We start from the raw sequence: 25,433 nt of genomic DNA, 5'->3' as shown, positions 1-25,433 counted from the left end.
ACTAGCATTGACTTTGATCTTAACCTCAGAGTTAGATTTATGAAGAGCTATGTATGGCCAGTGCTTTTTATGGCTTGGAAAGTTAGACGTTGAAAGTGAACACCGGGAAGAAGTTGGAAGCATTCGCGATGTGGTTATGTAGAAGAATACTTAAAATTTCATGGACAGCAAGGAAAAAAACAGATGAAGAGATATTGAGAGCTGCTAACCACAATCAGACGTAACAAAATAGCTTACTTTGGCCATAAGATACGAAATGAAAAGTATCACCTTCTTAAACTGACAATCGATGGGAAGACTGAAGACAAAAGAGGAACTGGCGTGAGAAAAATCTCATGGCACCGCAACATCAGACAGTGGATAGGAATAAGACAAGCCGGCGACTTGATCCATGTTGGAAGATAGAGAAAACTGGGCAAACGTGATCGCAAACATCCTTTAGCGGATATGCAGCAGAAGATGAAGAATTTCACAAAAATCGTAGTTCTCAAGAACCACAACAATAAAACGTTGGTTATATTTCACTGTTGCCAACTTAATGTCAGCAGACAACCACGAAGGATTCATGAATGAATGACGTACCCCAATGTCACCTCACATTGAGCTGCCGTTGGCATCACTCAAAATTGTATTTATATACCTCCCTATCCCCACCAATTTATGGGATACGTGGTCATTATAGTACTTTTAACACAAAAGAGATTGTCAATAGCATCTTAAATCAGTCGGAATGTAGAAAAATGTGACAGCAATAATATATGAGTCATATATTCCTTCCACAAATCGTTCTACCATATTAGCGAAACAAAATAAATATAATTTTTACGAAATTTAAAAATACTATAAAGTGGTGCGTAAAGCGTATCATCTTACAGAATTTAGTGTACTGATTCCAAAACTGGTTTTAGATTTTGCTTGACAGCCATACTTCCAAACTTACGGATAACTTAATACTCAGATTAACATTTTGTTAATGTCATTTCACTTTATGTGTTTGGGATCCAAAACATGTGTAAAACATTATCTTTTGTACTTCAACATTACTTCAATGACATGTTTGAAAATATCACTTGACTGTATTTTGATATTGCATAGCAAATTTCTTTGTCCATACATGATGCAATTTTGTAATTAGCCAAAAGAGTATTTCCCCCCAACGCCTGTCCTCATATTTCCATGCAGTCTAACACTGAGCCATTGACACACAGTTATTGAAGCTCCTTTCAAACTCTGTCAGCTGCTGATAACACTTCCTCTTATGAGTGCGCGGCGACACCTTGTTCTTCACTATGGTTACTCAACATCTGACGCCAACGACGCTCCTTATATACCCTGCACTATACCTCCTAACAACACTAAACACGAATTACACTAATGCGCTATGACTCCCGGTCTGTCATAGAGGTGTTCCACTTTAATGTCAGGCGTTATCTAAGGTATTAATGTGTTCCGCAGGAGATCTTGTGACAGTTCTGTGCTGTCCTAGCAAAATCTACGCAGAATCACACAGCCTTCCTTGTCTTCTTTGCCTCTTCCGCTAACACAATCTGTTTGCAAACACGAAGTGTTAAATAACAGTCATGAATGAAACCTGCTGTCAGATTAAAACTGTGTGTCGGACCGAGACTCGGCACATAATTTTAATCTGCCTAGAAATGTCATATCAGCGCACACTTCGCTTCAGAGAGATAATTTCATTCTGCCAATAGCCATGAATCTCTCTCACTAGAACCTGAAGTAAAGGACAAATTCGTGTATGAGTTGCACAGAAAATGTTTCTTGAATCATTCAGAAATCACATCTTTAGATTTCTGACCTGCGTAAGGAATAATACAGATTTTTCGGTGATGGTTTAATCGAACAATATCAGACGTCTTCGTCTTCTTCAACAAATTACATTTCACTGGCTTCTGATAAGGGTAGCTGGCAGTCTTTGCAACAACCATCAGTCATCAGCATGTCATTCTGAATTTACTATAATTTTCTATCTCCATGATCTCTCTGCATGCATCATCGTCCGTGAACAACTTCAAGAGCTAGCATTGATAAGCCAGTCTCAGTGTGCTGTAGCGATAAGAGAGTGGCCTCCTGAGTAATTACCGAAACAATGAAAGAATAATTTTTAGATACAAATCGTTGTGTTGTTTCTCAAAATATTCACCTTTAACTTATAAATGCTTTCGCACTGTCTGAACCAGTTATGAAACATTTTCTGGTGTTGGTGCCTCAAAACGGATTCAGCAGCTCTTTGAGGTCTTTGAGACCGCTGTTCATGCATTTTTTGTTTTGTATTACGGAGCAAAAATAAGTTCTCAGGTGATGAGTAAACTGAATACTCGTGATGAGACATTGATTCGATGTACTTTTCCGTCAAATAATTAACTTTTTGGCATACTTTGAGACCAATGGCGTTGTCATCAAGAAGAATGATCCTAAGTTTCTGATTGTTCTTTCGAATTACATAGATGACTAGACCAATACCGTTTCTTCCAAACCCACCAGAAACAAACGCAAAATAATTTTATTTAAAAAAGCGGATAAAGTGTCACTAGAAGCCTTCCTAAGAGACAATCTCCATTCCTTCCGAACTGACTATGCAAATGTAGACGATATGTGGCTCAAATTGAAAAAAAAAGGTTCACATGGCTCTGAGCACTATGGGACTTAACATCTATGGTCATCAGTCCCCTAGAACTTAGAACTACTCAAACCTTACTAACCTAAGGACATCACACAACACCCAGCCATCACGAGGCAGAGAAAATCCCTGACCCCGCCGGGAATTGAACCCACGAACCCGGTCGTGGGAAGCGAGAACGCTACCGCACGACGACGAGATGCGGGCAGGCTCAAACTGAAAGATATAGTAGCAACAGCATTTGACAGATTCATACCTCATAAATTGGTAAGAGATGGAACTGATGCCCCATGGTACACAAAACAGGTCCGAACGCTGTTGCAGAGGCAACGGAAAAAGCATGCGAATTTCAGAAGAACGCGAAATCCCGAAGATTGGCTAAAATTTACAGACGCGCGAAATTTGGCACGGACTTCATTGCGAGATGCCTTTAGTAGGTTCCACAACAAAACATTGTCTCGAAATTTGGTAGAAAATCCGAAGAAATTCTGGTCGTATGTAAAGCACACAAGCGGCAAGACGCAGTCAATACCTTCTCTGCGCAGTGCCGATGGTATTGTTACCGACGACTGTGCCGCTAAAGCGGAGTTATTGAATGCAGTTTTCTAAAATTCCTTCACCAGGGAAGACGAATGGAATATTCCAGAATTTGAAACACGAACAGCTGCTAGCATGAGTTTCTTAGAAGTAGATACCTTAGAGGTTGCGAAGCAACTCAAATCGCTTGATACCGGCAAGTTTTCAGGTCCAGATTGTATACCGATTAGGTTCCTTTCAGATTACGCTGATACAATAGCTCCCTACTTAGCACTCATATACAACCGCTCGCTCACCGATAGATCTGTACCTACAGATTGGAAAATTGCGCAGATCGCACCAGTGTTTAAGAAGGGTAGTAGGAGTAATCCATCAAACTACAGACCTACATCATTGACGTCGGTTTGCGGTAGGGTTTTGGAGCATATACTGTATTCAAACATTATGAATCACCTCGAAGGGAACGATCTATTGACACGTAATCAGCATGGCTTTAGAAAACATCGCTCTTGTGCAACGCAGCTAGCTCTTTATTTGCACGAAGTAATGGCCGCTATCGACAGGGGATCTCAAGTTGATTCCGTATTTCTAGATTTCCGGAAAGCTTTTGACAACGTTCCTCACAAGCGACTTCTAATCAAGCTGCGGAGGTATGGGGTATCGTCTCAGTTGTGAGACTGGATTCGTGAATTCCTGTCAGGAAGGTCACAGTTCGTAGTAATAGACGGCAAATCATCCAGTAAAACTGAAGTGATATCAGGTGTTCCCCAGGGAAGCGTCCTGGGACCTCTACTGTTCCTGATCTATATAAATGACCTGGGTGACAATCTGAGCAGTTCTCTTAGACTGTTCGCAGATGATGCTGTAATTTACCGTCTAGTAAGGTCATCCGAAGACCAGTATCAGCTGCAAAGCGATTTAGAAAAGATTGCTGTATGGTGTGTCAGGTGGCAGTTGACGCTAAATAACGAAAAGTGTGAGATGATCCACATGAGTTCCAAAAGAAAGCCGTTGGAATTTGATTACTCGATAAATAGTACAATTCTCAAGGCTGTCAATTCAACTAAGTACCTGGGTGTTAAAATTACGAACAACTTCAGTTGGAAGGACCACATAGATAATATTGTCGGGAAGGCGAGCCAAAGGTTGCGTTTCATTGGCAGGACACTTAGAAGATGCAACAAGTCCACTAAATAGACAGCTTACACTACACTCGTTCGTCCTCTGTTAGAATATTGCTGCACGGTGTGGGATCCTTACCAGGTGGGATTGACGGAGGACATCGAAATGGTGCAAAAAAAGGCAGATCGTTTTGTATTATAGGGGAGAGAGTGTGGCAGATATGATACGCGAGTTGGGTGGAAGTCATTAAAGCAAGGACGTTTTTCGTCGCGGCGAGATCTATTTACGAAGTTTCAGTCACCAACTTTCTCTTCCGAATGCGAAAATATTTTTTTGAGCCGAATCTAGATAGGTAGGAATGATCATCAAAATAAAATAAGAGAAATCAGAGCTCGAACAGAAAGGTTTATGTGTTCGTTTTTCCCGCGCGCTGTTCGGGAGTGGAATGGTAGGGAGAGAGTATGATTGTGGTTCGATGAACCCTCTGCCAAGCACTTAAATGTGAATTGCAGAGTAATCATGTAGATGTAGATGAAGACCTCTCCGTCGATGGGATGTCGCCCTGGTCTTCCTTCCTTCGCAGTTACCTGTTGTAAACCTGTTTATGCGCTCAGAAAGTCTGCTGCTGTGTGTTGCAGTTCTGCCCGAGGACGGTCCCCGCATCGCTGGCGGCCGGCCGCGCTACCACGTGGGCGAGACGGTGTCGCTCAACTGCAGCTCGGGCCGCTCCTTCCCCGCCGCACACCTCGCCTGGTACATCAACGGCCACCAGGTGAGGCTCAGCACCACTGCCGTCGTCTTCGTCTCTTCATCTCTTAGTTGTAAACCGTGACAAGACCCTTACTGTACACAGAATGTGAGATAACTCTCTGTACAGCTATGACAAAACTTTGCTATTTGATATTTACTATCAAAAACAGTCTTGATCACAATTTATTTATTATGGTGACCGGTTTCAACCACTACTGTGTTCCTCATCAGACCAATGAGTAAGAACCTCCTTCTGCTGGAGTATCACCAGTGATTGGCCCTGATAACTTATTCCACGCGTGATGGCTCTGACGCTTAAGAGGCGCGAATGACGTCCTGCGGAACAGTCATCTACGCTGAATACATGTCGTTACAAAGTTCATCTGTGGTGTTTGGCATTGGGTTACAGTGTTACACCCGTCGTTTCAGCATATCCCGCATTTCCCACATACCGATTGGCGACAAATCTGGTAATTTGCCAGGGCAGGGCAAAAGGCTGACATCCTATGACACTAAGAAAGTAATTGTTCATGCAGTAACATGTTGTCGTGCATTGTCTTGCTGAAAAATAGCGTCTGGGGTGCTGGGCGAAAAGGTGTGGCTGCGGGTCGCAGAATGTCAGTACGTAGGTGAGACTGGTCGTGGTGGCCTAGACACCCACCAGCTGCTAGTTGTGGTTGTACCCAATAGCACCTCATATAATAAGGCTTTGAGTTGGCGCTGTGTATTTTGTGCGAATGCAGTCACTGTGATGCCACTCCCGCCTCTGCGGCTAACCAAAATGACGCCACCGTTTTCAAACAAACACAACCTCGATACGTCCGAAAACACTGACTGGTGTCACTGCTGTCCACAGCAACGTCGTTCCGTGCACCACTCCATCTAGCATGTTTCTGCACATTCATCAACGGTAGGCGCAGAAGTGGACAACGTGCACGAAACTCGTGCTGTAATAAAAGGCAAATGGTTGGAGGGGGGCAGGGGGGGGGAGAGTCTTCGTGGTGCGATCTGACCCATCTCGCCGTGTTCTATGGCCTTCCGTGAACCATTCTGATCACACCCATTGCACTCACGAAACACTTCGTCCCACACGTGCAACAATTTCCCGGATGGATGCATCACATTCTCTCATGTCAATAATGTGCCCTCTTTCAAACTCACTCATTTGACGGTACGGTTCGCGCACAAGTCTACGAGGCGTGCTGCACGTAATATTGATCATTATCTTCGGTTTATAGCTACAACGAGAGCCGGAGGCATATTTTACTGATACGTGGCGTTGCGCCGCGATCTCGATCTTGACCTTGAATCCGCGGGCCGCCTTAGTCCAAATGCTAGTCATTTCTGCAGAACCTACTAATCTACACGGCCTGTGAGTATGAACGTCCTATCTGTAGTCGGACAATGTGTATCTTTTTTCTTAACATCAGTGTACACATGCACATGCACATTCAGAGCACTTACGTGCACCGAGTTTTATAAAATTTTAATCTCTATCGCTTCTTTTCTTTTTATTAAAAATGAAACCCCTCCAACTGTACTTCAGATTTCATATTTATTTGGCTACTAATTTCGACGTTCCGTCAACGCCCTATATAACACGCCATACATGAAACAAACAATGTGAGACATCAGTGATCTGTGAGCTATTGCACAAAAAAAATTATAATAAACTTATTATATAAAGTTGTTGTTGTTTTTTTGGGGAAGGTGACCAGACATCGAGGTCATCGGTCTTATCGGATTAGGGAAGGCGGGGAAGGAAGTCGGCCGTGCCCTTTGAAAGGAACCATCCCGACATTTTCCTGGAGCGATTTAGGGAAATCACGGGAAAACTAAATCAGGATGGCCGGACGCGGGATTGAACCGTCGTCCTCCCGAATGCGAGTCTAGTGTATAACCACTGCGCCACCTCCCTCGGTATATTATATAAAGGATGACTTGATTAAATGTAGTTAAATTTCGTTCATTTTCACTAAGATGCAATTTACCTTGACTTAGCAGTTTATATGGTACTGTTGTGTACATAGTTCCGCGTAGTCAGCGCGTAGACAACTTTCCCACTAGACCGCGCCCCTCTAAGCACAACAGCGCAAGCGCAGCGCTCGTCCATCTCCACACTACGAGATGGCGCTGTCTTAGAGACGGACCAAATTCTGCTTCCGCCGATCCGCAAATTAATATGTAACGCAGCCAATGAGATTGCTGCTAACGTAGAACCTTTTCTCCTCGCGGATCACACACGCGCAGTGATACCTGAACGCGCTAGGTATTATAACGAGTGTACAGACCTCCAATTAATCAGTCTGCATTACTCTGCATTAGACTATAGTCAAGTTTCTGTCTGCGCCTAATAAGATTATCATATTCCTGTACATAGCCATGAAGAGAAATGTATACACACTTTGTTAAGTATCAGAGATTTGTGAGAATAAGATTAACGTACCAAGACCAAAGGAGCTTCCGATTGTCAGTTGTAAACAGCATCCAGAATCAAGTTACGTAATGTTCTGTTTAAAGTTGGCCACCATCAATCTGCTACTGTAAGCGTGCAAGTGGCATTTCTATTGTCTGACCTAACGGCAGAAGATAAACACGCCACGATAAGGCCACTAGACATATTTCTGACACTCACCTACTTCGTTAGAGCGACAAGTCAAATAATCTGATGGTGTGTGTACCTAAGGTCTTACAGTACGCACACCACAGCTACAAACAATTTACACGGTTATTTCCATTACAGATCATTACCAGATGTTTGAATAAAATGGCGGTATATGTAAGTGTAGGTGACAAACCGTTACTCTTAAAGATAATAATATTGGCATGAAACAGTACTATTGTGTTAAAAGCGAATAATAATGGCATAAACCCTTCTTTGTGTGCACAATTTAACTAACAGGAAGGGAAATATGGATTGCCAATCAGACATATGTTAGGTATGATTCCATTCCCTTTAAATACAGAAAGGTGGGAAAGGTGGAAAGGAGCTACGTTTGCATAAGACTGTATCGTCATCACTATAAAGTAGCAAAGTGAAACAGTTTACCTAAGCAACATCAGTCCACTCCGATAGCTGAGTGGTCAGAGCGGTAGTCTGTCACGGCAACGGCGCAGGTTCGATTCCCGGCTGGGTCGGAGATTTTCCCCGCTCAGGGACTGAATGTTGTGTTGTCCTCATTATCATTTTTTATCATCGCCAGTGGAAGGCAACGGGAAACCATCTCAGGAATCACTTCCCAAGATACTCATGCAGTGGACCTCTCTGACGAGGCTTCCCCCATGACAAGACCTGCCGTAAGGCTGAACACAAAGTTGACATCATTCATAACGATACGAAACACAAGTGAGCAACTTCGCAGGCTGAGTGCTAACAGTGAATGTCCGGACGACCTGCACGTGTAACTCAATGAGTCATATCGACAGAATGTACAGACAGTGCAATGTAGTGTATTGACTGCAGAAAAAGAGACATGGACTCAGGCCAACAGTGTACAAGATGAGACAGTATGGGTCCTTCCATAAGGATTATATCTCGAGAGCATCGTAGGATTACTAGACTTTCTCTAACGAACGGACGGATGACAATCAACTGAAATCCCAGTAGAAGTTGCAGGTAGAGTACATACCGATCCTAGGCTGATGCTCTGGAAGAATGGAATGGAGCCCAGTTAATATATTCTTTTAATGTTCGAAAGTTGCGCAACAAGTTGAGCAGTTCTTGAGATCTCTCGCGATTAGTGGTGTAACTAGTTGCTCCCGGCTAATGGCGGCCTCAATTTTTGCTAAGGCGAACGAGTCGCTGCTGCGCGGGCCCGAGACGACGACGGACGACGAGGGCCTGGCGACGTCAGTGCTGGGCCTGGAGTTCGTGGCGACGGCGCAGCACTTCCAGGGCGGCGACCTCAAGCTGAAGTGCCTGGCCAGCGTGTCGACGGTGTACTGGCGCAGCAACGAGGAGAGCGCGCAGCCGCACGGCGGCGCCGGCCTGCCGCCGGGACAGGGGCAGCGGGCGCGCGCCATGCAGAGCCGCGCCACGCCGCCCCCGCTGCCGCCCCCGCAGCCGCCGCCACAGCCCACGGCGGCTAGCGACCGAGGCAAGCGCTCCGCACTGTGGCAGACCGCCAACTCCACTACACACCGTTAGTGGAGAGCAGATTAGGATGGGCCTTCATTCACTGCCGGCAGAAATTCACGTTGTGTTTGGAGCGATTACGATTCACAAGCCGTGAAATGCGTTTCCAGTTCCCCTGTCTGGATCATTTTCCGACCACGATTCTGACGTCGTGTGTCGTGTCCACCGTGTGCATTACACCAAATATTTCTAGACGCTTTGAACACTAACAAATCAAGCAAATTCACAAACTTCATGGAACGGGCAAACACAGGAGCCACTCTGTCATGTCCTTTATTTACCGATATACACGTATAATGTTTGCTTCAAACATACACTACTGGCCATCAAAATTGCTACACCAAGAAGAAATGCAGATGACAAACGGGTATTCATTGGACAAATATATTATACTAGAACTGATATGTCATTACATTTTCACGCTAATTCGGCCCACAGATCCTGTGAAATCACTACCCAGAACAACCACCTCTGGCCGTAATAACGGCCTTGATACGCCTGGGCATTGAGTCAAACACAGCTTGGATGGCGTGTACATGTACAGCTGCCCATGCAGCTTCAACATGATACCACAGTTCATCAAGGGTAGTGACTGGCGTATTGTGACGAGCCAGTTGCTTGGCCACCATTGACCAGACGTTTTCAGTTGGTGAGAGATCAAAATGGTTCAAATGGCTCTGAGCACTATGGGACTTAACATCTATGGTCATCAGTCCCCTAGAACTTAGAACTACTTAAACCTAACTAACCTAAGAACAACACACAACACCCAGCCATCACGAGGCAGAGAAAATCCCTGACCCCGCCGGGAATCGAACCCGGGAACCAGGGCGTGGGAAGCGAGAACGCTACCGCACGACCACGAGATGCGGATGGTGAGAGATCTGGAGAATGTGCTGGCCAGGGCAGCAGTCTAACATTTTCTGTATCCAGAAAGGCCCGTACAGGACCTGCAACATGCGGTCGTGCATTTTCCTGCTGAAATATAGGGTTTCGCAGGGATCGAATGGAGGGTAGAGCCACGGGTCGTAACACATCTGTTCAAAGTGCCGTCAGTGCGAACAAGAGGTGACCGACATGTGTAACCAATGGCACCCCACACCATCACGCCGGGTGATACGCCAGATGACGAATACACGCTTCTAATGTACGTTCACTGCGATGTCGCCAAACACGGATGCGACCATGATGATGCTGTAAACAGAACCTGGATTCATTCGAAAAGATGACGTTTTGCCATTCGTTCACCCAGGTTCTTCGTTGAGTACACCATTGCAGGCGCTCCTTTCTGTGATTCAGCGTCAAGGGTAACCGCAGACATGGTCTCCGAGCAGATAGTCCATGCTGCTGCAAACGTCGTCGAACTGTTCGTGCAGATCGTTATTGTCTTGCAGACGTCCCCATCTGTTGACTCAGGGATCGGAGACGTGGTTGCACGATCCGCTACAGCCTTGCGGATAAGATGTCTGTCATCTCGACTGCTAGTGATCCGAGGCCGTTGGGATCCAGCACGGCGTTCCGTATTACCCCCCTGAACTCACCGATTCCATATTCTGCTAACAGTCATTTTATCTCGACCAACGCGAGCAGCAATGTCGCGATGAGGCAAACCGTAATTACTATAGGCTACAATCCGACCTTTATCAAAGTCGAAAACATGGTGGTACGCGTTTCTCCTCCTTACACGAGGCATCACAACAGTATTTCACCGGGCGACGTCGGTCAACTACTGTTTGTGTATGAGAAATCGGTTGGAAACTTTCCTCATGTTAGCACGTTGTAGGTGTCGCCACCGGCGCCAACCTTGTGTGAATGCTCTGAAAAGCTAACCATTTGCATATCACATCATCTTCTTCCAGTCGGTTACATTTCACGTCTGTAGCACGTCATCTTCGTGGTGTAGCAATTTGAATGGTCAGTAGTGTTAATGCCTCACTAACTAGTGCTTTGTACTAAATTATAGGCAGGGCTAGTACGGTTGTGCATGTTTCAATCGCTGCGCCATCTGTAAAGGCTTAACGATTCGTCTGCACGTGCACAGAGGGTGATTAATTGTTTGTTTAAACGTCGTCTGAAAGAGACTTGGAAGGCCCAACGGTACCGACAGACCGCCGAGTCATCCTCGGCCTTTAGGTGCCACTGGATGCAGATATGGAAGGGCATGTGGTCAGAACACTGCTCTCCCGGTCGTTATCAGCTTTCATGGTCGGAGCCGCTGCGTTTCAGCCAAGTAGCTGCTCAATTGGTCTCACTAGGGCTATGTGCTCCCTGCCTGACACCAACGCTCGGCAGTCCTCAGTCCTGGACGGTCACCCAAAGAGGTGCTGGTGGACCCCGACAGCGTTTAACTTTGGTGATCTGATGGGAACCTGTAATTTTTTGTCTGGTGAGCTTATAATAGGAGTCTGTCTCTCTCAGTATGGAGCAGTAAAAGGCAATTATTTGGTGATGTGTGTACGTGTGTACGTATAGTGCAAACGATACGTTCAGTGCGCAGTTTAAGCTAATTAGTACGGATTATAAGCTTTAACTCATGTACCGGGTGATCAAAAAGTCAGTATAAATGTGAAAACTTAATAAACCGCGGAATAATGTAGATACAGAGGTAAAAATTGACACACATGCTTGGAATGGCATGGGACTGTATTAGAACCAAAAAAACTCCCCATATTGCTAGACGCTTGAAAGATCTCCTGCGCTCGTCGTTTGATGATGATCGTGTGCTCAGCCGCCACTTTCGTCATGCTTGGCCTCCCAGGTCCCCAGACATCAGTCCGTGCGATTATTGGGTTTGGGGTTACCTGAAGTCGCAAGTGTATCGTGATCGACCGACATCTCTAGGGATGCTGAAATACAACGTCCGACGCAAATGCCTCACCATAACTACGGACATGCTTTACAGTGCTGTTCACAACATTGTTCCTCGGCTACATCTATTCTTGAGGAATGCTGGTGAAAATATTGAGCATTTCCTGTAAAGAACATCATCTTTACTGTTGTGGTTGGCAGGAGAGCCAACACAGGGTTGCTAAAGGAGGCCGAAATGCACGCGTTTTAGCTCACGCAGGCTGGCGTGAGGTCTGGAACATGACACGGGAATTAGAATTGAGAAAAACGGACGTAGCTGGTAGAATACTTAACTTTAATCCATTAATGGAGAACGTCGCTCTTTATGGTACATGATTCACAATATCAATATACTGGCGCCTTGCTAGGTCGTAGCAAACAACGTAGCTGAAGGATATGCTAACTATCGTCTCGGCAAATGAGAGCGTAGAAGTCAGTGAACCATCGCTAGCAAAGTCGGCAGTACAACTGGGGCGAGTGCTAGGAAGTCTCTCTAGACCTGCCGTGTGGCGGCGCTCGGTCTGCAATCAGTTACAGTGGCGACACGCGGGTCCGACGTATACTAACGGACCGTGGCCGATTTAAAGGCTACCACCTAGCAAGTGTGGTGTCTGGCGGTGACACCACATTTACTTTGCTACGCAAATTATTGCTATTCTGATCACATGAAGCGCCATCTATCGGACATTTTTTGAACGTTTGTATTTTTTTGGTTCTAATAAAACCCCAGGTCATTCGAAGAATGTGTGTCAATTTGTACCTCTCTATCTACATTATTCCGTGATTGATTCAGTTTTCAAATGTATACTGACTGTTTCATCACCTGGTGCATCTAACGCGCCGATTTGATTGAACCAGGGAGATTATTTTGGTCGGTTGGGTGAGATTTGGATGCCAGATTGTAAGCTGCCCGACTGGGACAATACTGGTTCCCGTGATTACAAAAATTGATTTATAGGTAACTGTGCTACAAACAGGTAGGCCCTTTTCTGCAAATGGTACCTTAACTCATAAAGGTCTGTATGGATATGCTTCCAGACGTCTATGCCGCTATTTTCTAATGGTAGTTTGTTTCATTAACTTTATATGGACATATGTCAATACGTTATGTTGTACCTCAGTTACAGGAATCTGAACTATGGGTACTGCTATATGTAGCATAGTTCCTTAGTAATATTTGATTGTAATCAGAAAAAATGCTTTATGCTCACTCCGTATTAAACTTCACAATGCACTTCGGTAGCTGATAGCAAAGTTTGTTTCACGAACGTAGCCTACTCCGCCTCCTAAATCGCAAGCCTCAGCTGCTCCTTCCTGTGTGACACTGTCGTATATTGACATGTTGAAATGTTCTAAGGCAATACAAAGTTCGACATCGAATAAATGGCTACTATAACGCCAATTAAGGAAACACAATTCTGATGATATCAAGTCTATTCTGAAAGGTACTACTCCTCAAGGCAGCACTGTTCATATGCTATTCTCATACAAAAGTCTGATTCACTTTCACAGTCAAACTACCCATCTCTAGCGATCCGTTCCTCGTGAAGGTTATCGTCATCTCCTGGTTCAGTCAGACCGGCACGCTACGTGTATATGAGTATAAGTTTAGGTTTGCTCAAATTGTGCAGTGAACGTATCGTTGTCCCTGTTTAGCGGCACATTCGTACAAACACCATCAAATACACATGTCCAATCACATTAAAGTGACCACCTGTCAAAATCTTGAAGAATCTGCTGCGAGACGTGCAGGAAGAGAATCTGTGAAGTTCTCTAATGTGCCATCGGGGACTTGGAGCCATGCTGCTCCATTGCCTTGCACAGCTGTGTTAGGTCCCTCGATTGAGTATTCATGACGCGTACAGCTAGATCGAGGTGGTCTGCAGATTCTCAATGGGCTTAAAACCAGGGAGTTTGGTGGCCAGAAGAGTACTTAAACTCATCCGCGAGCCGCTTGCGTACATGTTGAGGTATGTGACACATTGCATTGTCCTGCTGGTAGATGCCATTGTGCCAAGGAGATATAAACTGCATGTAGGAGTTTACACGGTCACCATGGATAAATGCATACTTATGTTGATCCATTGTGCCTTGCACATTAACGAGATCACCCTGCGGATTTCTCGCTCCCTTATTCCATCTGGACCCCTCCAAATTTGTTGCAGGGTGTTTGCATTCAGACGTTTCACGCCGTACATGGCAACGGCCATCTGTGCGATTATAGAATGTGATTCATCTGAGAATGCCACCTGTTGCAACTTAGTGGACACCTAGTTGCATTATAGGCGAACAACTTCCAACCTTCGTTGCCGATGAACAGCAAGCAACACGGCTGCATGAACTAGGTAGGCCCTTGATGCAGACGCCCATGCAGAGCAATGTTCACTGAACACTCTGTGAGGAGACAATGTTTGTGGCGGCTTCGTTCATATGGGTGGTCAGTTCTACATCTACATGACTACTCTGAAATTCACATTTAAGTGCTTGGCAGAGGGTTCATCGAACCACAATCATACTATCTCTCTACTATTCCACTCCCGAACAGCGAGCGGGAAAAACGAACACCTAAACCTTTCTGTTCGAGCTCTGATTTCTCTTATTTTATTTTGATGATCATTCCTACCTATGTAGGTTGGGCTCAACAAAATATTTTCGCATTCGGAAGAGAAAGTTGGTGACTGAAATTTTGTAAAAAGGTCTCGCCGCGACGAAAAACGTCTATGCTGTAATGACTTCCATCCCAACTCGTGTATCATATCTGCCACACTCTCTCCCCTATAACGCGATAATACAAAACGAGCTGCCCTTTTTTGCACCCTTTCGATGTCCTCCGTCAATCCCACCTGGTAAGGATCCCACATCGCGCAGCAATATTCTAACAGAGGACGAACGAGTGTAGTGTAAGCTGTCTCTTTAGTGGACTTGTTGCATCTTCTAAGTGTCCTGCCAATGAAACGCAACCTTTGTCTCGCCTTCCCGACAATATTATCTATGTGGTCCTTCCAACTGAAGTTGTTCGTAATTTTAACACCCAGGTACGTAGTTGAATTGACAGCCTTGAGAATTGTACTATTTATCGAGTATTCGAATTCCAACGGATTTCTTTTCGAACTCATGTGGATCATCTCACACTTTTCGTTATTTAGCGTCAACTTCCACCTGACACACCATACTGCAATCTTTTCTAAATCGCTTTGCAGCTGATACTGGTCTTCGGATGACCTTACTAGACGGTAAATTACAGCATCATCTGCGAACAGTCTAAGAGAACTGCTCAGATTGTCACCCAGGTCATTTTTATAGATCAGGAACAGTAGAGGTCCCAGGACGCTTCCCTGGGGAACACCTGATATCACTTCAGTTTTACTCGATGATTTGCCGTCTATTACTACGAACTGCGACCTTCCTGACAGGAAATCACGAATCCAGTCGCACAACTGAGACGATACCCCATAGCTCCGCAGCTTGATTAGAAGTCGCTTGTGAGGAACGGTGTCAAAAGCTTTCCGGAAATCTAGAAATACGGAATAAACTTGAGATCCCCTGTCGATAGCGGCCATTACTTCGTGCGAATAAAGAGCTAGCTGCGTTGCACAAGAGCGATGTTTTCTGAAGCCATGCTGATTACGTGTCAATAGATCGTTCCCTTCGAGGTGATTCATAATGTTTGAATACAGTATATGCTCCAAAACCCTACTGCAAACCGACGTCAACGATATAGGTCTGTAGTTAAATGGATTACTCCTACTACCCTTCTTGAACACTGGTGCGATCTGCGCAATTTTCCAATCTGTAGGTACAGATCTATCGGTGAGCGAGCGGTTGTATATGAGTGCTAAGTAGGGAGCTATAGTATCAGCGTAATCTGAAAGGAACGTAATCGGTATACAATCTGGACCTGAAGACTTGCCCGTATCAAGCGATTTGAGTTGCTTCGCAACCCCTAAGGTATCTACTTCTAAGAAACTCATGCTAGCAGATGTTCGTGTTTCAAATTCTGGAATATTCCATTCGTCTTCCCTGGTGAAGGAATTTCGGAAAAGTGCGTTCAATAACTCCGCTTTAGCGGCACAGTCGTCGATAACAGTACCATCGGCACTGCGCAGCGAAGGTATTGACTGCGTCTTGCCGCTTGTGTACTTTACATACGACCAGAATTTCTTCGGATTTTCTACCAAATTGCTCAACAGTTGCACGTCTATTCGCCCGTACACATATCCACAGCTGTCGTTCACCATTAGCATGTATGGCCTGCGGTACACCACAGTTGCCTCAACGCTAGTTTCTGATGGAGCCATTTTGCTAAGCGGAGCATACTTTAACCACAGGAGCATGCGAACAGTTTATAAACTAGGCGTTTCGGAAATGCTTCCACCCTTGGCCTAAAAGCCAATGTTCATGCCCCTTTGGACGTCAGAAAAAACGTTTCATTTCCTCATTACAAAGATTGCAATGTTTCCTACGTCCCCACGAAAGGCTTTATATACACTCCACTGCAAGTACTGACTCCCGCAGTCCATGGGTGGTTACAGCACGTTAATGTCGAACACAGGCGGTGGTTACATGAACCGTGTAGTTGGCTTTTATTGCTCCACAGTCCGATGAGTAAGGCAGACTTCTTTCATATAATTTCGGGGGATCCCAAAATTCTCTATTCGCCGCCACTGCCACCGATCGCACGCCAGAGAGACAAATTGAATGCTAACTGTGGAATAGCGATATGACTCATGCTATTCTGTGGAATACGTGCGTAGTATAGGCATCAGAAAGATAAAATCAAAAAATGTGGTTCATGTAAGAACTGAAGAACTGTATTACTTGCTTTTTTTGTCGTCATATGCAAGCTCCCACGCTGCAATTAATTATTGCCTCCTAAGCACACTGGTCAACGCATCTGGCCGCTGTGTGGATGACACGGGTTCGATTCCCGGTACTGCCAAGGGGTTTTCCTTTTCGGAAGACCGGAACGGGATACACTCAGTCTCCTGATGCCAACTGAGGAGATACGTGAATGAGAAGTAGAGGTTCCAAGCTGTAGAAAGCCTACAATAACGGGAAGAGCTGCCTACTGACACCATGCTACTCTATACTGCTCACAAATGAATCCATTGGCAGAGGGCGACAAGGCAGTGGGTCCTGATTGGTCCGTCTGGGCCAGAACGCGGAGAGTGCCCTCAGACCACACACGGATCTAACGTAGTCACTTTACACCAAAAACTAGTTACACTAAAGACAAGAAAAACAATTACGTTTTCTTCAATTGCGAGAGGCAATGGCATCAGTATAACGAATATCTGATATGTCGCTCTGTTTCGACCTTCTTCTTCTTCTTCTTCTTCTTTCTTCCTAGTCTAAAGCCTGTTTTCTCCAGTACCTCTCAGTATACCCTGAGGTTGTCACTCCATTTTCTTTGGACAGCTAATATTTCTTTTACCAGCTGGTGATTTTGTCTATATGTTCGTTCTATGCAAGCTTTCTACTATGTATCCACTCATTAATGGAGTCCACTGTAGATCCTTTCCTGATGCTTTCACTTCTCTCTCTATCCCTCAGTGTCTTCCCTACAATTCTTCCTTTTGACTGTCGTATTAAATATTTCCGTCTTAAATAGGATATATGACTCACAATAGAAACAATATACCGTCCGTACTAAACCTGAGATAGAAACATTATCAGCTTGTGATTACTGGCCAATTATTGTCTACTGTTTGGATACTTAGTACATTCAACGTAATTAACTGCCCAATTCTCTTAAACACTATAGCAAGAACTACTGCTCTACGTAGCATAACTGATGTCCTTACATATGCCATAGGCAACCACGAAACCCCAGTACTGATGTTATTATACTTAAGCAAAAGGATTGGATACGTTCAGATATTATATACTGCTCATAAAAATGCTGCAAGTTAATTTTTTAAGGCGTTGTGGTTTAAAAGCTACACGATAAACAGGATGTTATCTCAGTAGTGCCCCAAGGGATAGGCCTCGACCCACTTCTCCTGTTATGTCAATGAAATGTAGTTGGTTCTGTTCTCCTGCGAATTTCATTTTTACGGCGATGACCTGAAGAAGTAAAAACTGCCGTCATCCTGATGAATGACGACCTGTCTTCAGTGTTCACATTGGTATCAAACCTGCGTTTTAAAGTAAATACGACGGAATATGAAATAATTTTAATATCTCCTCTATTACTGGGAAAGGTATCAGAAAACAGTGCAGGGCATGAGTGATAATGTGGATGAGAACCTCAGAAGGCCAAAAAATACTGTCTAAGCGTCGCAGACGTTTAGAAACGTTCCCACAGCATACGAGACGTAATATGAATGTGGTGAACATGCTGATAGAACTGTCTGTGTATGCTATTGTTCTTTACATCTGCAATATCCGCCTGTTTACCTCAGTGCCTCAACAGCGTTGCTACACCCTGTGTATACTTAATAGGCTCCGTATTGTGCACACACCACTATGTTGCATTGAAGAATACCTACCGTCTCCTCCCAATGACAACACAAGGACTCATTTCAGCAATACGTAGCTGTACTTACCTACAAAGCAAAAACATTTTCAGTCACCTCCTCCAATGTTTTGCGCCTCTGGAACAAACTACCTGCATTCCGTGAAGCAGATGCTAACCTCTTCTCGCAGTTACGTCACTTTCTCGATATGTTTCTTGGTCGGACATACTATTTGTTTTCTGCTCCCTTCATTACTTGTGTCGTTTTATAACCTGCATTCTGTTCCTCAGTCAACCTGTCAGCTCATCTCTCACGACCATTGTTGCCACTTTAAAGCTGTCTGCATCTTACCTTCATTTACTTACTTATCACAAACAAATACACTGATTGCAAAAAAAGCAGAAGGAGTTGTGAGACATAAGCGAAAGTTGGTAGGCGCATTTCTACATCTGAAAGATGATGTGTATTCAAATTTCGCGCCAGTCACATAACAGTGGCGCTAGTAGCGTCAGTGTGAGGATGCAAATCAGCTTTGCTTTAAATACACGCTGTAACGGTCATGAGCGTGAGTTACATGGTCAATTTATGTTAGTCAAGAATGCGTTAAAGGCGACAAAGACACCATTATCAACACCTCATTTGAGTTTGAACGAGTTCGTGCAAAAAGGCTACGAGAAGCTGGGTGGTCCTTATGGAGTACTGCAGAGACATGGCAGCCATACAGTCACCATAAGTGATTGCAGGAGGTCGTAAAAAAAAAAAAAAAAAAAAAAAAAAAAAAAAAAAAAAAAAAACCAGCCTCCGGACGACCACGTGGCGCTAAGGAAAGGGAATACCATCCTTTACGGTGTATGGCTCTGGCGCGAAGACATCAACAATTTGTGCAGCAGTCGGCACCACAGTTACACTGCAAACTGTTACAAATCAGCCTGCCACAATGGCCGAGCGGTTCTAGGCGCTACAGTCTGGAACCGCGCGACCGCTACGGTCGCAGGTTCGAATCCTGCCTCGGGCATGGATGTGTGTGATGTCCTTAGGTTAGTTAGGTTTAAGTTTTTCTGAGTTCTAAGGGACTGAAGATCTAAGATGTTAAGTCCCCTAGGGCTCAGAGCCATTTGAATTTTGTTACAAATCGGTTACTTCAAAGACAACTCCGAGCCAGTCGCTTCGTGGCGTGCATTCCACTGACCACAAACCACCACCAACTGTGACTTCAGTGCTGTCAAGCGAGAGCTCATTGGATGGCTCGGTGTATGTCTGTTGTGTTTTCTGATGAAAATTGGTTCTGCCTCGGTGCCAGTGATGGCCGTATGTTGGTTAGCACGAGGTTATTTTAGGCCAGCAACCAACCTGTCTGCCTGGACCTATATTTGAAGTTATGGTGTGGAGTGCGATTTCGTATGACAACAGGAGCTCTCTCGTGGTTATCCCATGCACACTGACAGCAAATTTGTAGATCCGTATGGTGATTCTATCATTCAAGAATAGCATGCAAGGAGGTGTTTTCCAAAAGGATAACGGCCGCCGACTTACTGCTGTTGTAAGCCAACATGCTCTACAGAGAGTCGACATGTTGCCTTGATCTGGTCGCGAGAAGATCTGTCTTCAGTAGAGCACATATGGGACACCATCATATGAAATCCTTAGCGTCATGCTCAAACAGCAATAACCGTCCCTTATTGAATGGTCAAGTTCAACAGAAATAGAATTCCATTCCACAAACTGACATCCAGCGAATGTAGAGCACAATTCATGCACGTTTACCTGTTTGCATTCAACATTCTGGTGGTTGCACCAGTTATTAATGTACTAGCACTGATTTATCACGTGTTTATATTAATCTATGAAATGGTTCTAAGCACTATGGAACTTAACTGAGGTCATCAGTCGCCTAGAACTTAGAAGTACTTAAAGGTAACTAACATAATGACATCACACACAACCATTCCCGAGGCAGGATTCGAAACTGCGACCGTAGCAGCACCGCGGTTCCGGACTGAAGCGCCTAGAACCATTCGGCTACAATTGCCGGCGTAACCTGTGATCTTGCAATGTTAATAACTTAAATATGTTACCCAGACAAATGTATTCCCGAAATTTCATTACATTAATTGTTTTTTCGTGTGGCGATTTTTTCCGTCAGTGAATAAACTGTGTATTCTCGGCTGTTGCTATTACAATTTTAACTATTTTTGTGATAAATAATTTCTAGTTGCATTATACTAAATGTAATACCTCTGCTAAATTGTGCGTCATCATGGATGTAAAATAGAATGCATGGTTAGGTGTGGGAGAGCGCTGTACTACAACTCTTTCGAGGATAAATAAGTAAATAAAATTATTTTTCATGAAAAAAGTTACGTTTCATTTATGATACAACCTGTACGGATTTCAGACGGTGCTAAATAGTGATAACGTTCTCTCTCACATAAATGTATCATCATCCGTGGTTGTTTATAGTGCTCACTAACCATCTGAGATGGCGCACGCCCATTATAGACCGTGTCATGACTGGTAACATGGTCATGTCATGATAACATTAATGCATTCGGACGGTCGTCCTATTCATCTCAGAACTTTTAGTTTTTTTTGTATCTACTGATGGTATGTACGAGGCCACGCTGAAAAGTAATGCCTCCGAACTTTTGTTCTCTTTTCGTGATTGATTAAGGTATTTAATGTTATGCGCATAATACATACATTATGGCTTCTTTTGAATAAAATGTGGAGTAGTAAGCTTTACAACTGTAGCACGGTATCATTTCACCTTCTTTAGTATTCTAGAGTTAATCAGACATTTTTTATGTTTGTTTCAGGAGTCGATGGCAGCTCTCCTCCCACACACGGTGGTCATGAAATGCTACTGTCTTTACTCATCATGCTGGCAACAGTGGCCGCTCTCAGCTAGTTAATTCTGAGCTGCACTGAGGGAAAAACGCAAAGTGAATCGACGATAGCTCAGCGTGTTAGATATCCTAGTCAAAGAAAGCAAAATTCGCGCGGCGCTAGCTTCCATTTTGAACTGCAAATTTTCCATCTCCGCCACGAAACCGTCGGGATGGTTGTCGTCAGTGACCATACTGTGGTAATACGACTACTGAAATACGTGAGATGGCGTTGCTGACAGACATAAAAATTTCCGTTCCTCTCTATAGGTTTTATTCAAACTCCAGAGATACATTTTTAAGTCTATGTTGAGGCAATCTGTCTCGCTACATCACTGGAACCTGTGACTACACGTGCTCCGAAAATAGCGATTTTGCTTACGAGATCGTATCGCTCATCGCCACAGGTTCTCAATCGCTTCAGTAGCTATTTATTAAAATATCTTGTTTAAACATGAATTATTGGAGACAAAGATATGATGGAAACGCTGGAATCTTTTGAAATTTTCTTTCATTTCGTCTTGAAAATTTGGCCACGTTACTTTCAGCCAAGGATGTTGTCTTTTTTAAATGTACAAAACTCTTCATTACGATGTATTTAAAGATAAAATAATGCAACTTATAGTTTTATATTGTGATGAAAGATATTTGTTGACCAGAAACTCACTAATAAACGCAACAAAAACTTTTTTGCCTTTGTGTTTACCCTTTGTCCCTTAAACTGACTCGGCTACATTTGGAAGGGAGTAAGTAAGCACATTCAGATAAATCCCGGAGAGGATTTTGTATCTCGGACAGTTGGTATAACAACCGATCAGCATTATCACAAGACGAGGATGAAGGCCGCTCACGTAGACATGTGACTGGTTTGTAGAGTATTGCTGAATCATTGGAGATTCTGGAGCCGTCATTATTCAATGTTTGTGTTGACGGCGAAACGAAGTGGTGTATTGAATCAGCAGCTAGGATTACTTGAACTCTGTAACTTCCTTGTTCTCTTCTCGACCAAGTACACACATAAAGTAACAACGAAATTACACATTAATCTACCTCTACAACTACATCTACATCTACTTCATACTCCACCAGCCACGTAATGGTGTGTGGCAAAGGGTACTTTTGTACAGTTAACTGAACCTTCCAACCCTGTTGTTGATTATACCTCTGTATTCGCTCTACGATCTTGAATTTTCTCCTCGTGCTCATTACGGCAGACATATGTGTGTGTGTTGGAGGAGCGAGGGTTGGGGGGTTGGGGGGAAGTAATACATTGTTCGACTCTTTGCGGAAAGTGTTCTCTCCAAGTGTCAATAGTAAGTCTCTCCGTGATGCACATCGCCTCCTTGTAACGTCTGCCAGTGGAGTTCGTTTACCGCCTCCGTAAGCCTCTCGAACCGGCTAAGCAATCCCGTGACGAAACGCACCGTTCTTCGTTGGATCTTCTCTATCTCTTCTTTCATACCTACCTGGTAGGATCCCAGACAGATGAACAATACTCCAAAATCGGTCAAACAAGCTCCCTACAAGCTACGTCCTTCGTGGATGAACTACATTTCCTTAACATTCTTCCTATGAATCTGAGTTTGTGATTTGCTTTTCCAACGATTTGCTTTATCTGATCATTCCAATTAAAGTCGCTCTTGACGGTTACTGCAATATATTTTATGGCAGATACTTTCTCCATCGGTTTCTCATCAATAATGTAACTACACAGTACTGGTTTTCTTTTCCTATGTATGAGCAATATGTTACATTTATTTACGTTCAGGGACAGCTCCAGAGCCTGCGCCGTTCATAAATTCTCTGGAGGTCATTCTGCAAATCATTATTATCTTCTGGATTTGCAACTTTCTTACAGACAACAGCAGCATCTGAGAACAGCCTTAAAGATCATCCGACACTTTCTGCTAGACCATTTATATGTGATGTGAAGAGTAACGGTCCTATCATACTTACTTGGGGTAAGGCAACTAGCAACGCACGCGGAGTGCAGGCTAAGTTGTCTATTTGTAGCATTGTACCCAAGTTATCAGATAGATTATATAATGGTAAGACAGATATTTATGAACCAGGTTTAAATTGTAAGACATTTCCAGGGGCAGGTGTGGACTCTGACCAAAATTTATTGGTTATGAACTGTAGCTTAAAACTGAAGAAACTGAAAACAGGTGGGAATTTAAGGAGATGGGACCTGGATAAACTGACTAAACCAGAGGTTGTACAGAGTTTCAGGGAGAGCATAAGGGAACAATTGACAACAGTTGGGGAAATAAATACAGTAGAAGAAGAATGGGTAGCTCTCAGGGATGAAGTAGTGAAGGCAGCAGAGGATCAAGTAGGTAAAAAGAGGAGGGCTAGTAGACATAATTGGGTAACAGAAGATATGCTGATATTAATTGATAAGAAAGAGGAAAAATGCAGTAAATGAAGCAGGCAAAAAGGAATGCAAACGTCTCAAAAATGAGATTGACAGGAAGTGCAAAATGGGTGTGCAGGGATGGCTAGAGGACAAATGTAAGAATGTAGAGGCTTATCTAACTAGGGGTAAGATAGATACTGCCTGCAGGAAAATTAAAGAGACCTTTGAAGAAAAGAGAACCACTTGTATAAATATCAAGAGCTGAAATGGAAACCCAGTTCTAGGCAAAGAAGGGAAAGCAGAAAGGTGGAAGGAGTATATAGAGGGTTTATACAGAGGCGATGTACTTGAGGACTATACTATGCAAATGGAAGAGGATGCAGATGAATGTGAAATAGGAGATACTGTTGCGTAGTCAGAGCGTACACAACCTTCCCACTAGAGCGCGCTCCACTAAGCAAATCAGCGCAGGCGCAGTGCTCATCTGTTTCCGCACTACAAGATGGCGCTGCCATAGAGACGGACCAAATTCTGCTTCCGCTGGTCTGCGTATTAATATGTAATGCAGCCAATGAGATTGCTGCTAACGTAGAACCTTTTCTCTTGCGGATCACACTCACGCAGTGATACCTGAACGCTTGAGGTATTATAACGAGTTACAGACATCCGATTAGTCAGTCTGCACCAGTCTGCATTTGTCTGTACCAGTCTATAGTCAAGCTTCACTCTGCGCCTAATAAGATTACTATATTCCTGTACATAGCCATGAAGATAAATGTATAGACACTTTTGTCAAGTTTCAGAGATATATGTGAGAATAAGATTAACGTACCAATACCAAAGGAACTTCACATTGTCAACTGTAAATAGCATCCAGAACCAAGTTAAGTAATTTTTATGCTTGTTATTATTTTAATAAATGTGTGTGGAAATTAATCAAGCTCTGTTTGAAGTTGGTCACCGACAATCTACTACTCTGAGCGTGCAAGTGGCATTTCTATCGTTTGACCTAGCGGCAGAAGATAAACACGCCACGATAAGACCACGAGACATATTGCTGACACTCACCTACTTCGTTAGAGCGACAAGTCACATAATCTGGTGGTGTGTGTACTGAAGGTCTTACAGTACGCATTCCACAGATACGATACTGCGTGAAGTTTTTGACAGAGCACTGAAAGACCTGAGTCGAAACAAGGCCCCAGGAGTAGACAACATTCCATTACAACTACTGACGGCCTTGGGAGAGCCAGTCCTGACAAAACGCTACCATGTGGTGAGCAATATGTATGAGACAGGCGAAATACCCTCAGAATTCAAGAAGAATATAATAATTCCAATCCCAAAGAAAGCAGGCGTTGACAGATGTGAAAATTACGGAACTATCAGTTTAATAAGTCACAGCTGCAAAATACTAACGCGAATTCTTTACAGACGAATGGAAAAACTATTAGAAGCCGACCTCAGGGAAGATCAGTTTGGATTCCGTAGAAATGTTGGAACACGTGAGGAAATACTGACCTTACGACTTATCTTAGAAGAAAGATTAAGGAAAGGCAAACCTATGTTTCTAGCATTTGTAGACTTAGAGAAAGATTTTGACAATGTTGACTGGAATACTCTCTTTCAAATTCTAAATGTGGCTGGGGTAAAATACGGGGAGCGAAAGGCTATTTACAATTTGTACAGAAGCCAGATGGCA

At 43.8% G+C, this 25,433-nt stretch overlaps 1 protein-coding gene across 1 annotated transcript in view; it reads left to right on the top strand.

Annotated features, from left to right (window-relative positions):
• Nucleotides 1-22,060, top strand: part of LOC126278576 (uncharacterized) — a 179,237-nt gene extending 157,177 nt beyond the window's left edge. The window contains exons 4-6 of the mRNA XM_049978782.1: nucleotides 4,936-5,069; nucleotides 8,838-9,144; nucleotides 21,304-22,060. Of these exons, the coding sequence (XP_049834739.1) occupies nucleotides 4,936-5,069; nucleotides 8,838-9,144; nucleotides 21,304-21,395 (533 nt within the window). The 3' untranslated portion in view covers nucleotides 21,396-22,060. The remainder of the gene's footprint in view (nucleotides 1-4,935; nucleotides 5,070-8,837; nucleotides 9,145-21,303) is intronic.
• Nucleotides 22,061-25,433: the final 3,373 nt, after the last annotated feature.

This window comes from Schistocerca gregaria, chromosome 6, assembly GCF_023897955.1.
Source record: "Schistocerca gregaria isolate iqSchGreg1 chromosome 6, iqSchGreg1.2, whole genome shotgun sequence".
Taxonomy (NCBI): Eukaryota; Metazoa; Arthropoda; class Insecta; order Orthoptera; family Acrididae; genus Schistocerca; species Schistocerca gregaria.
This window is presented reverse-complemented; position numbering and strand designations above follow the sequence as displayed.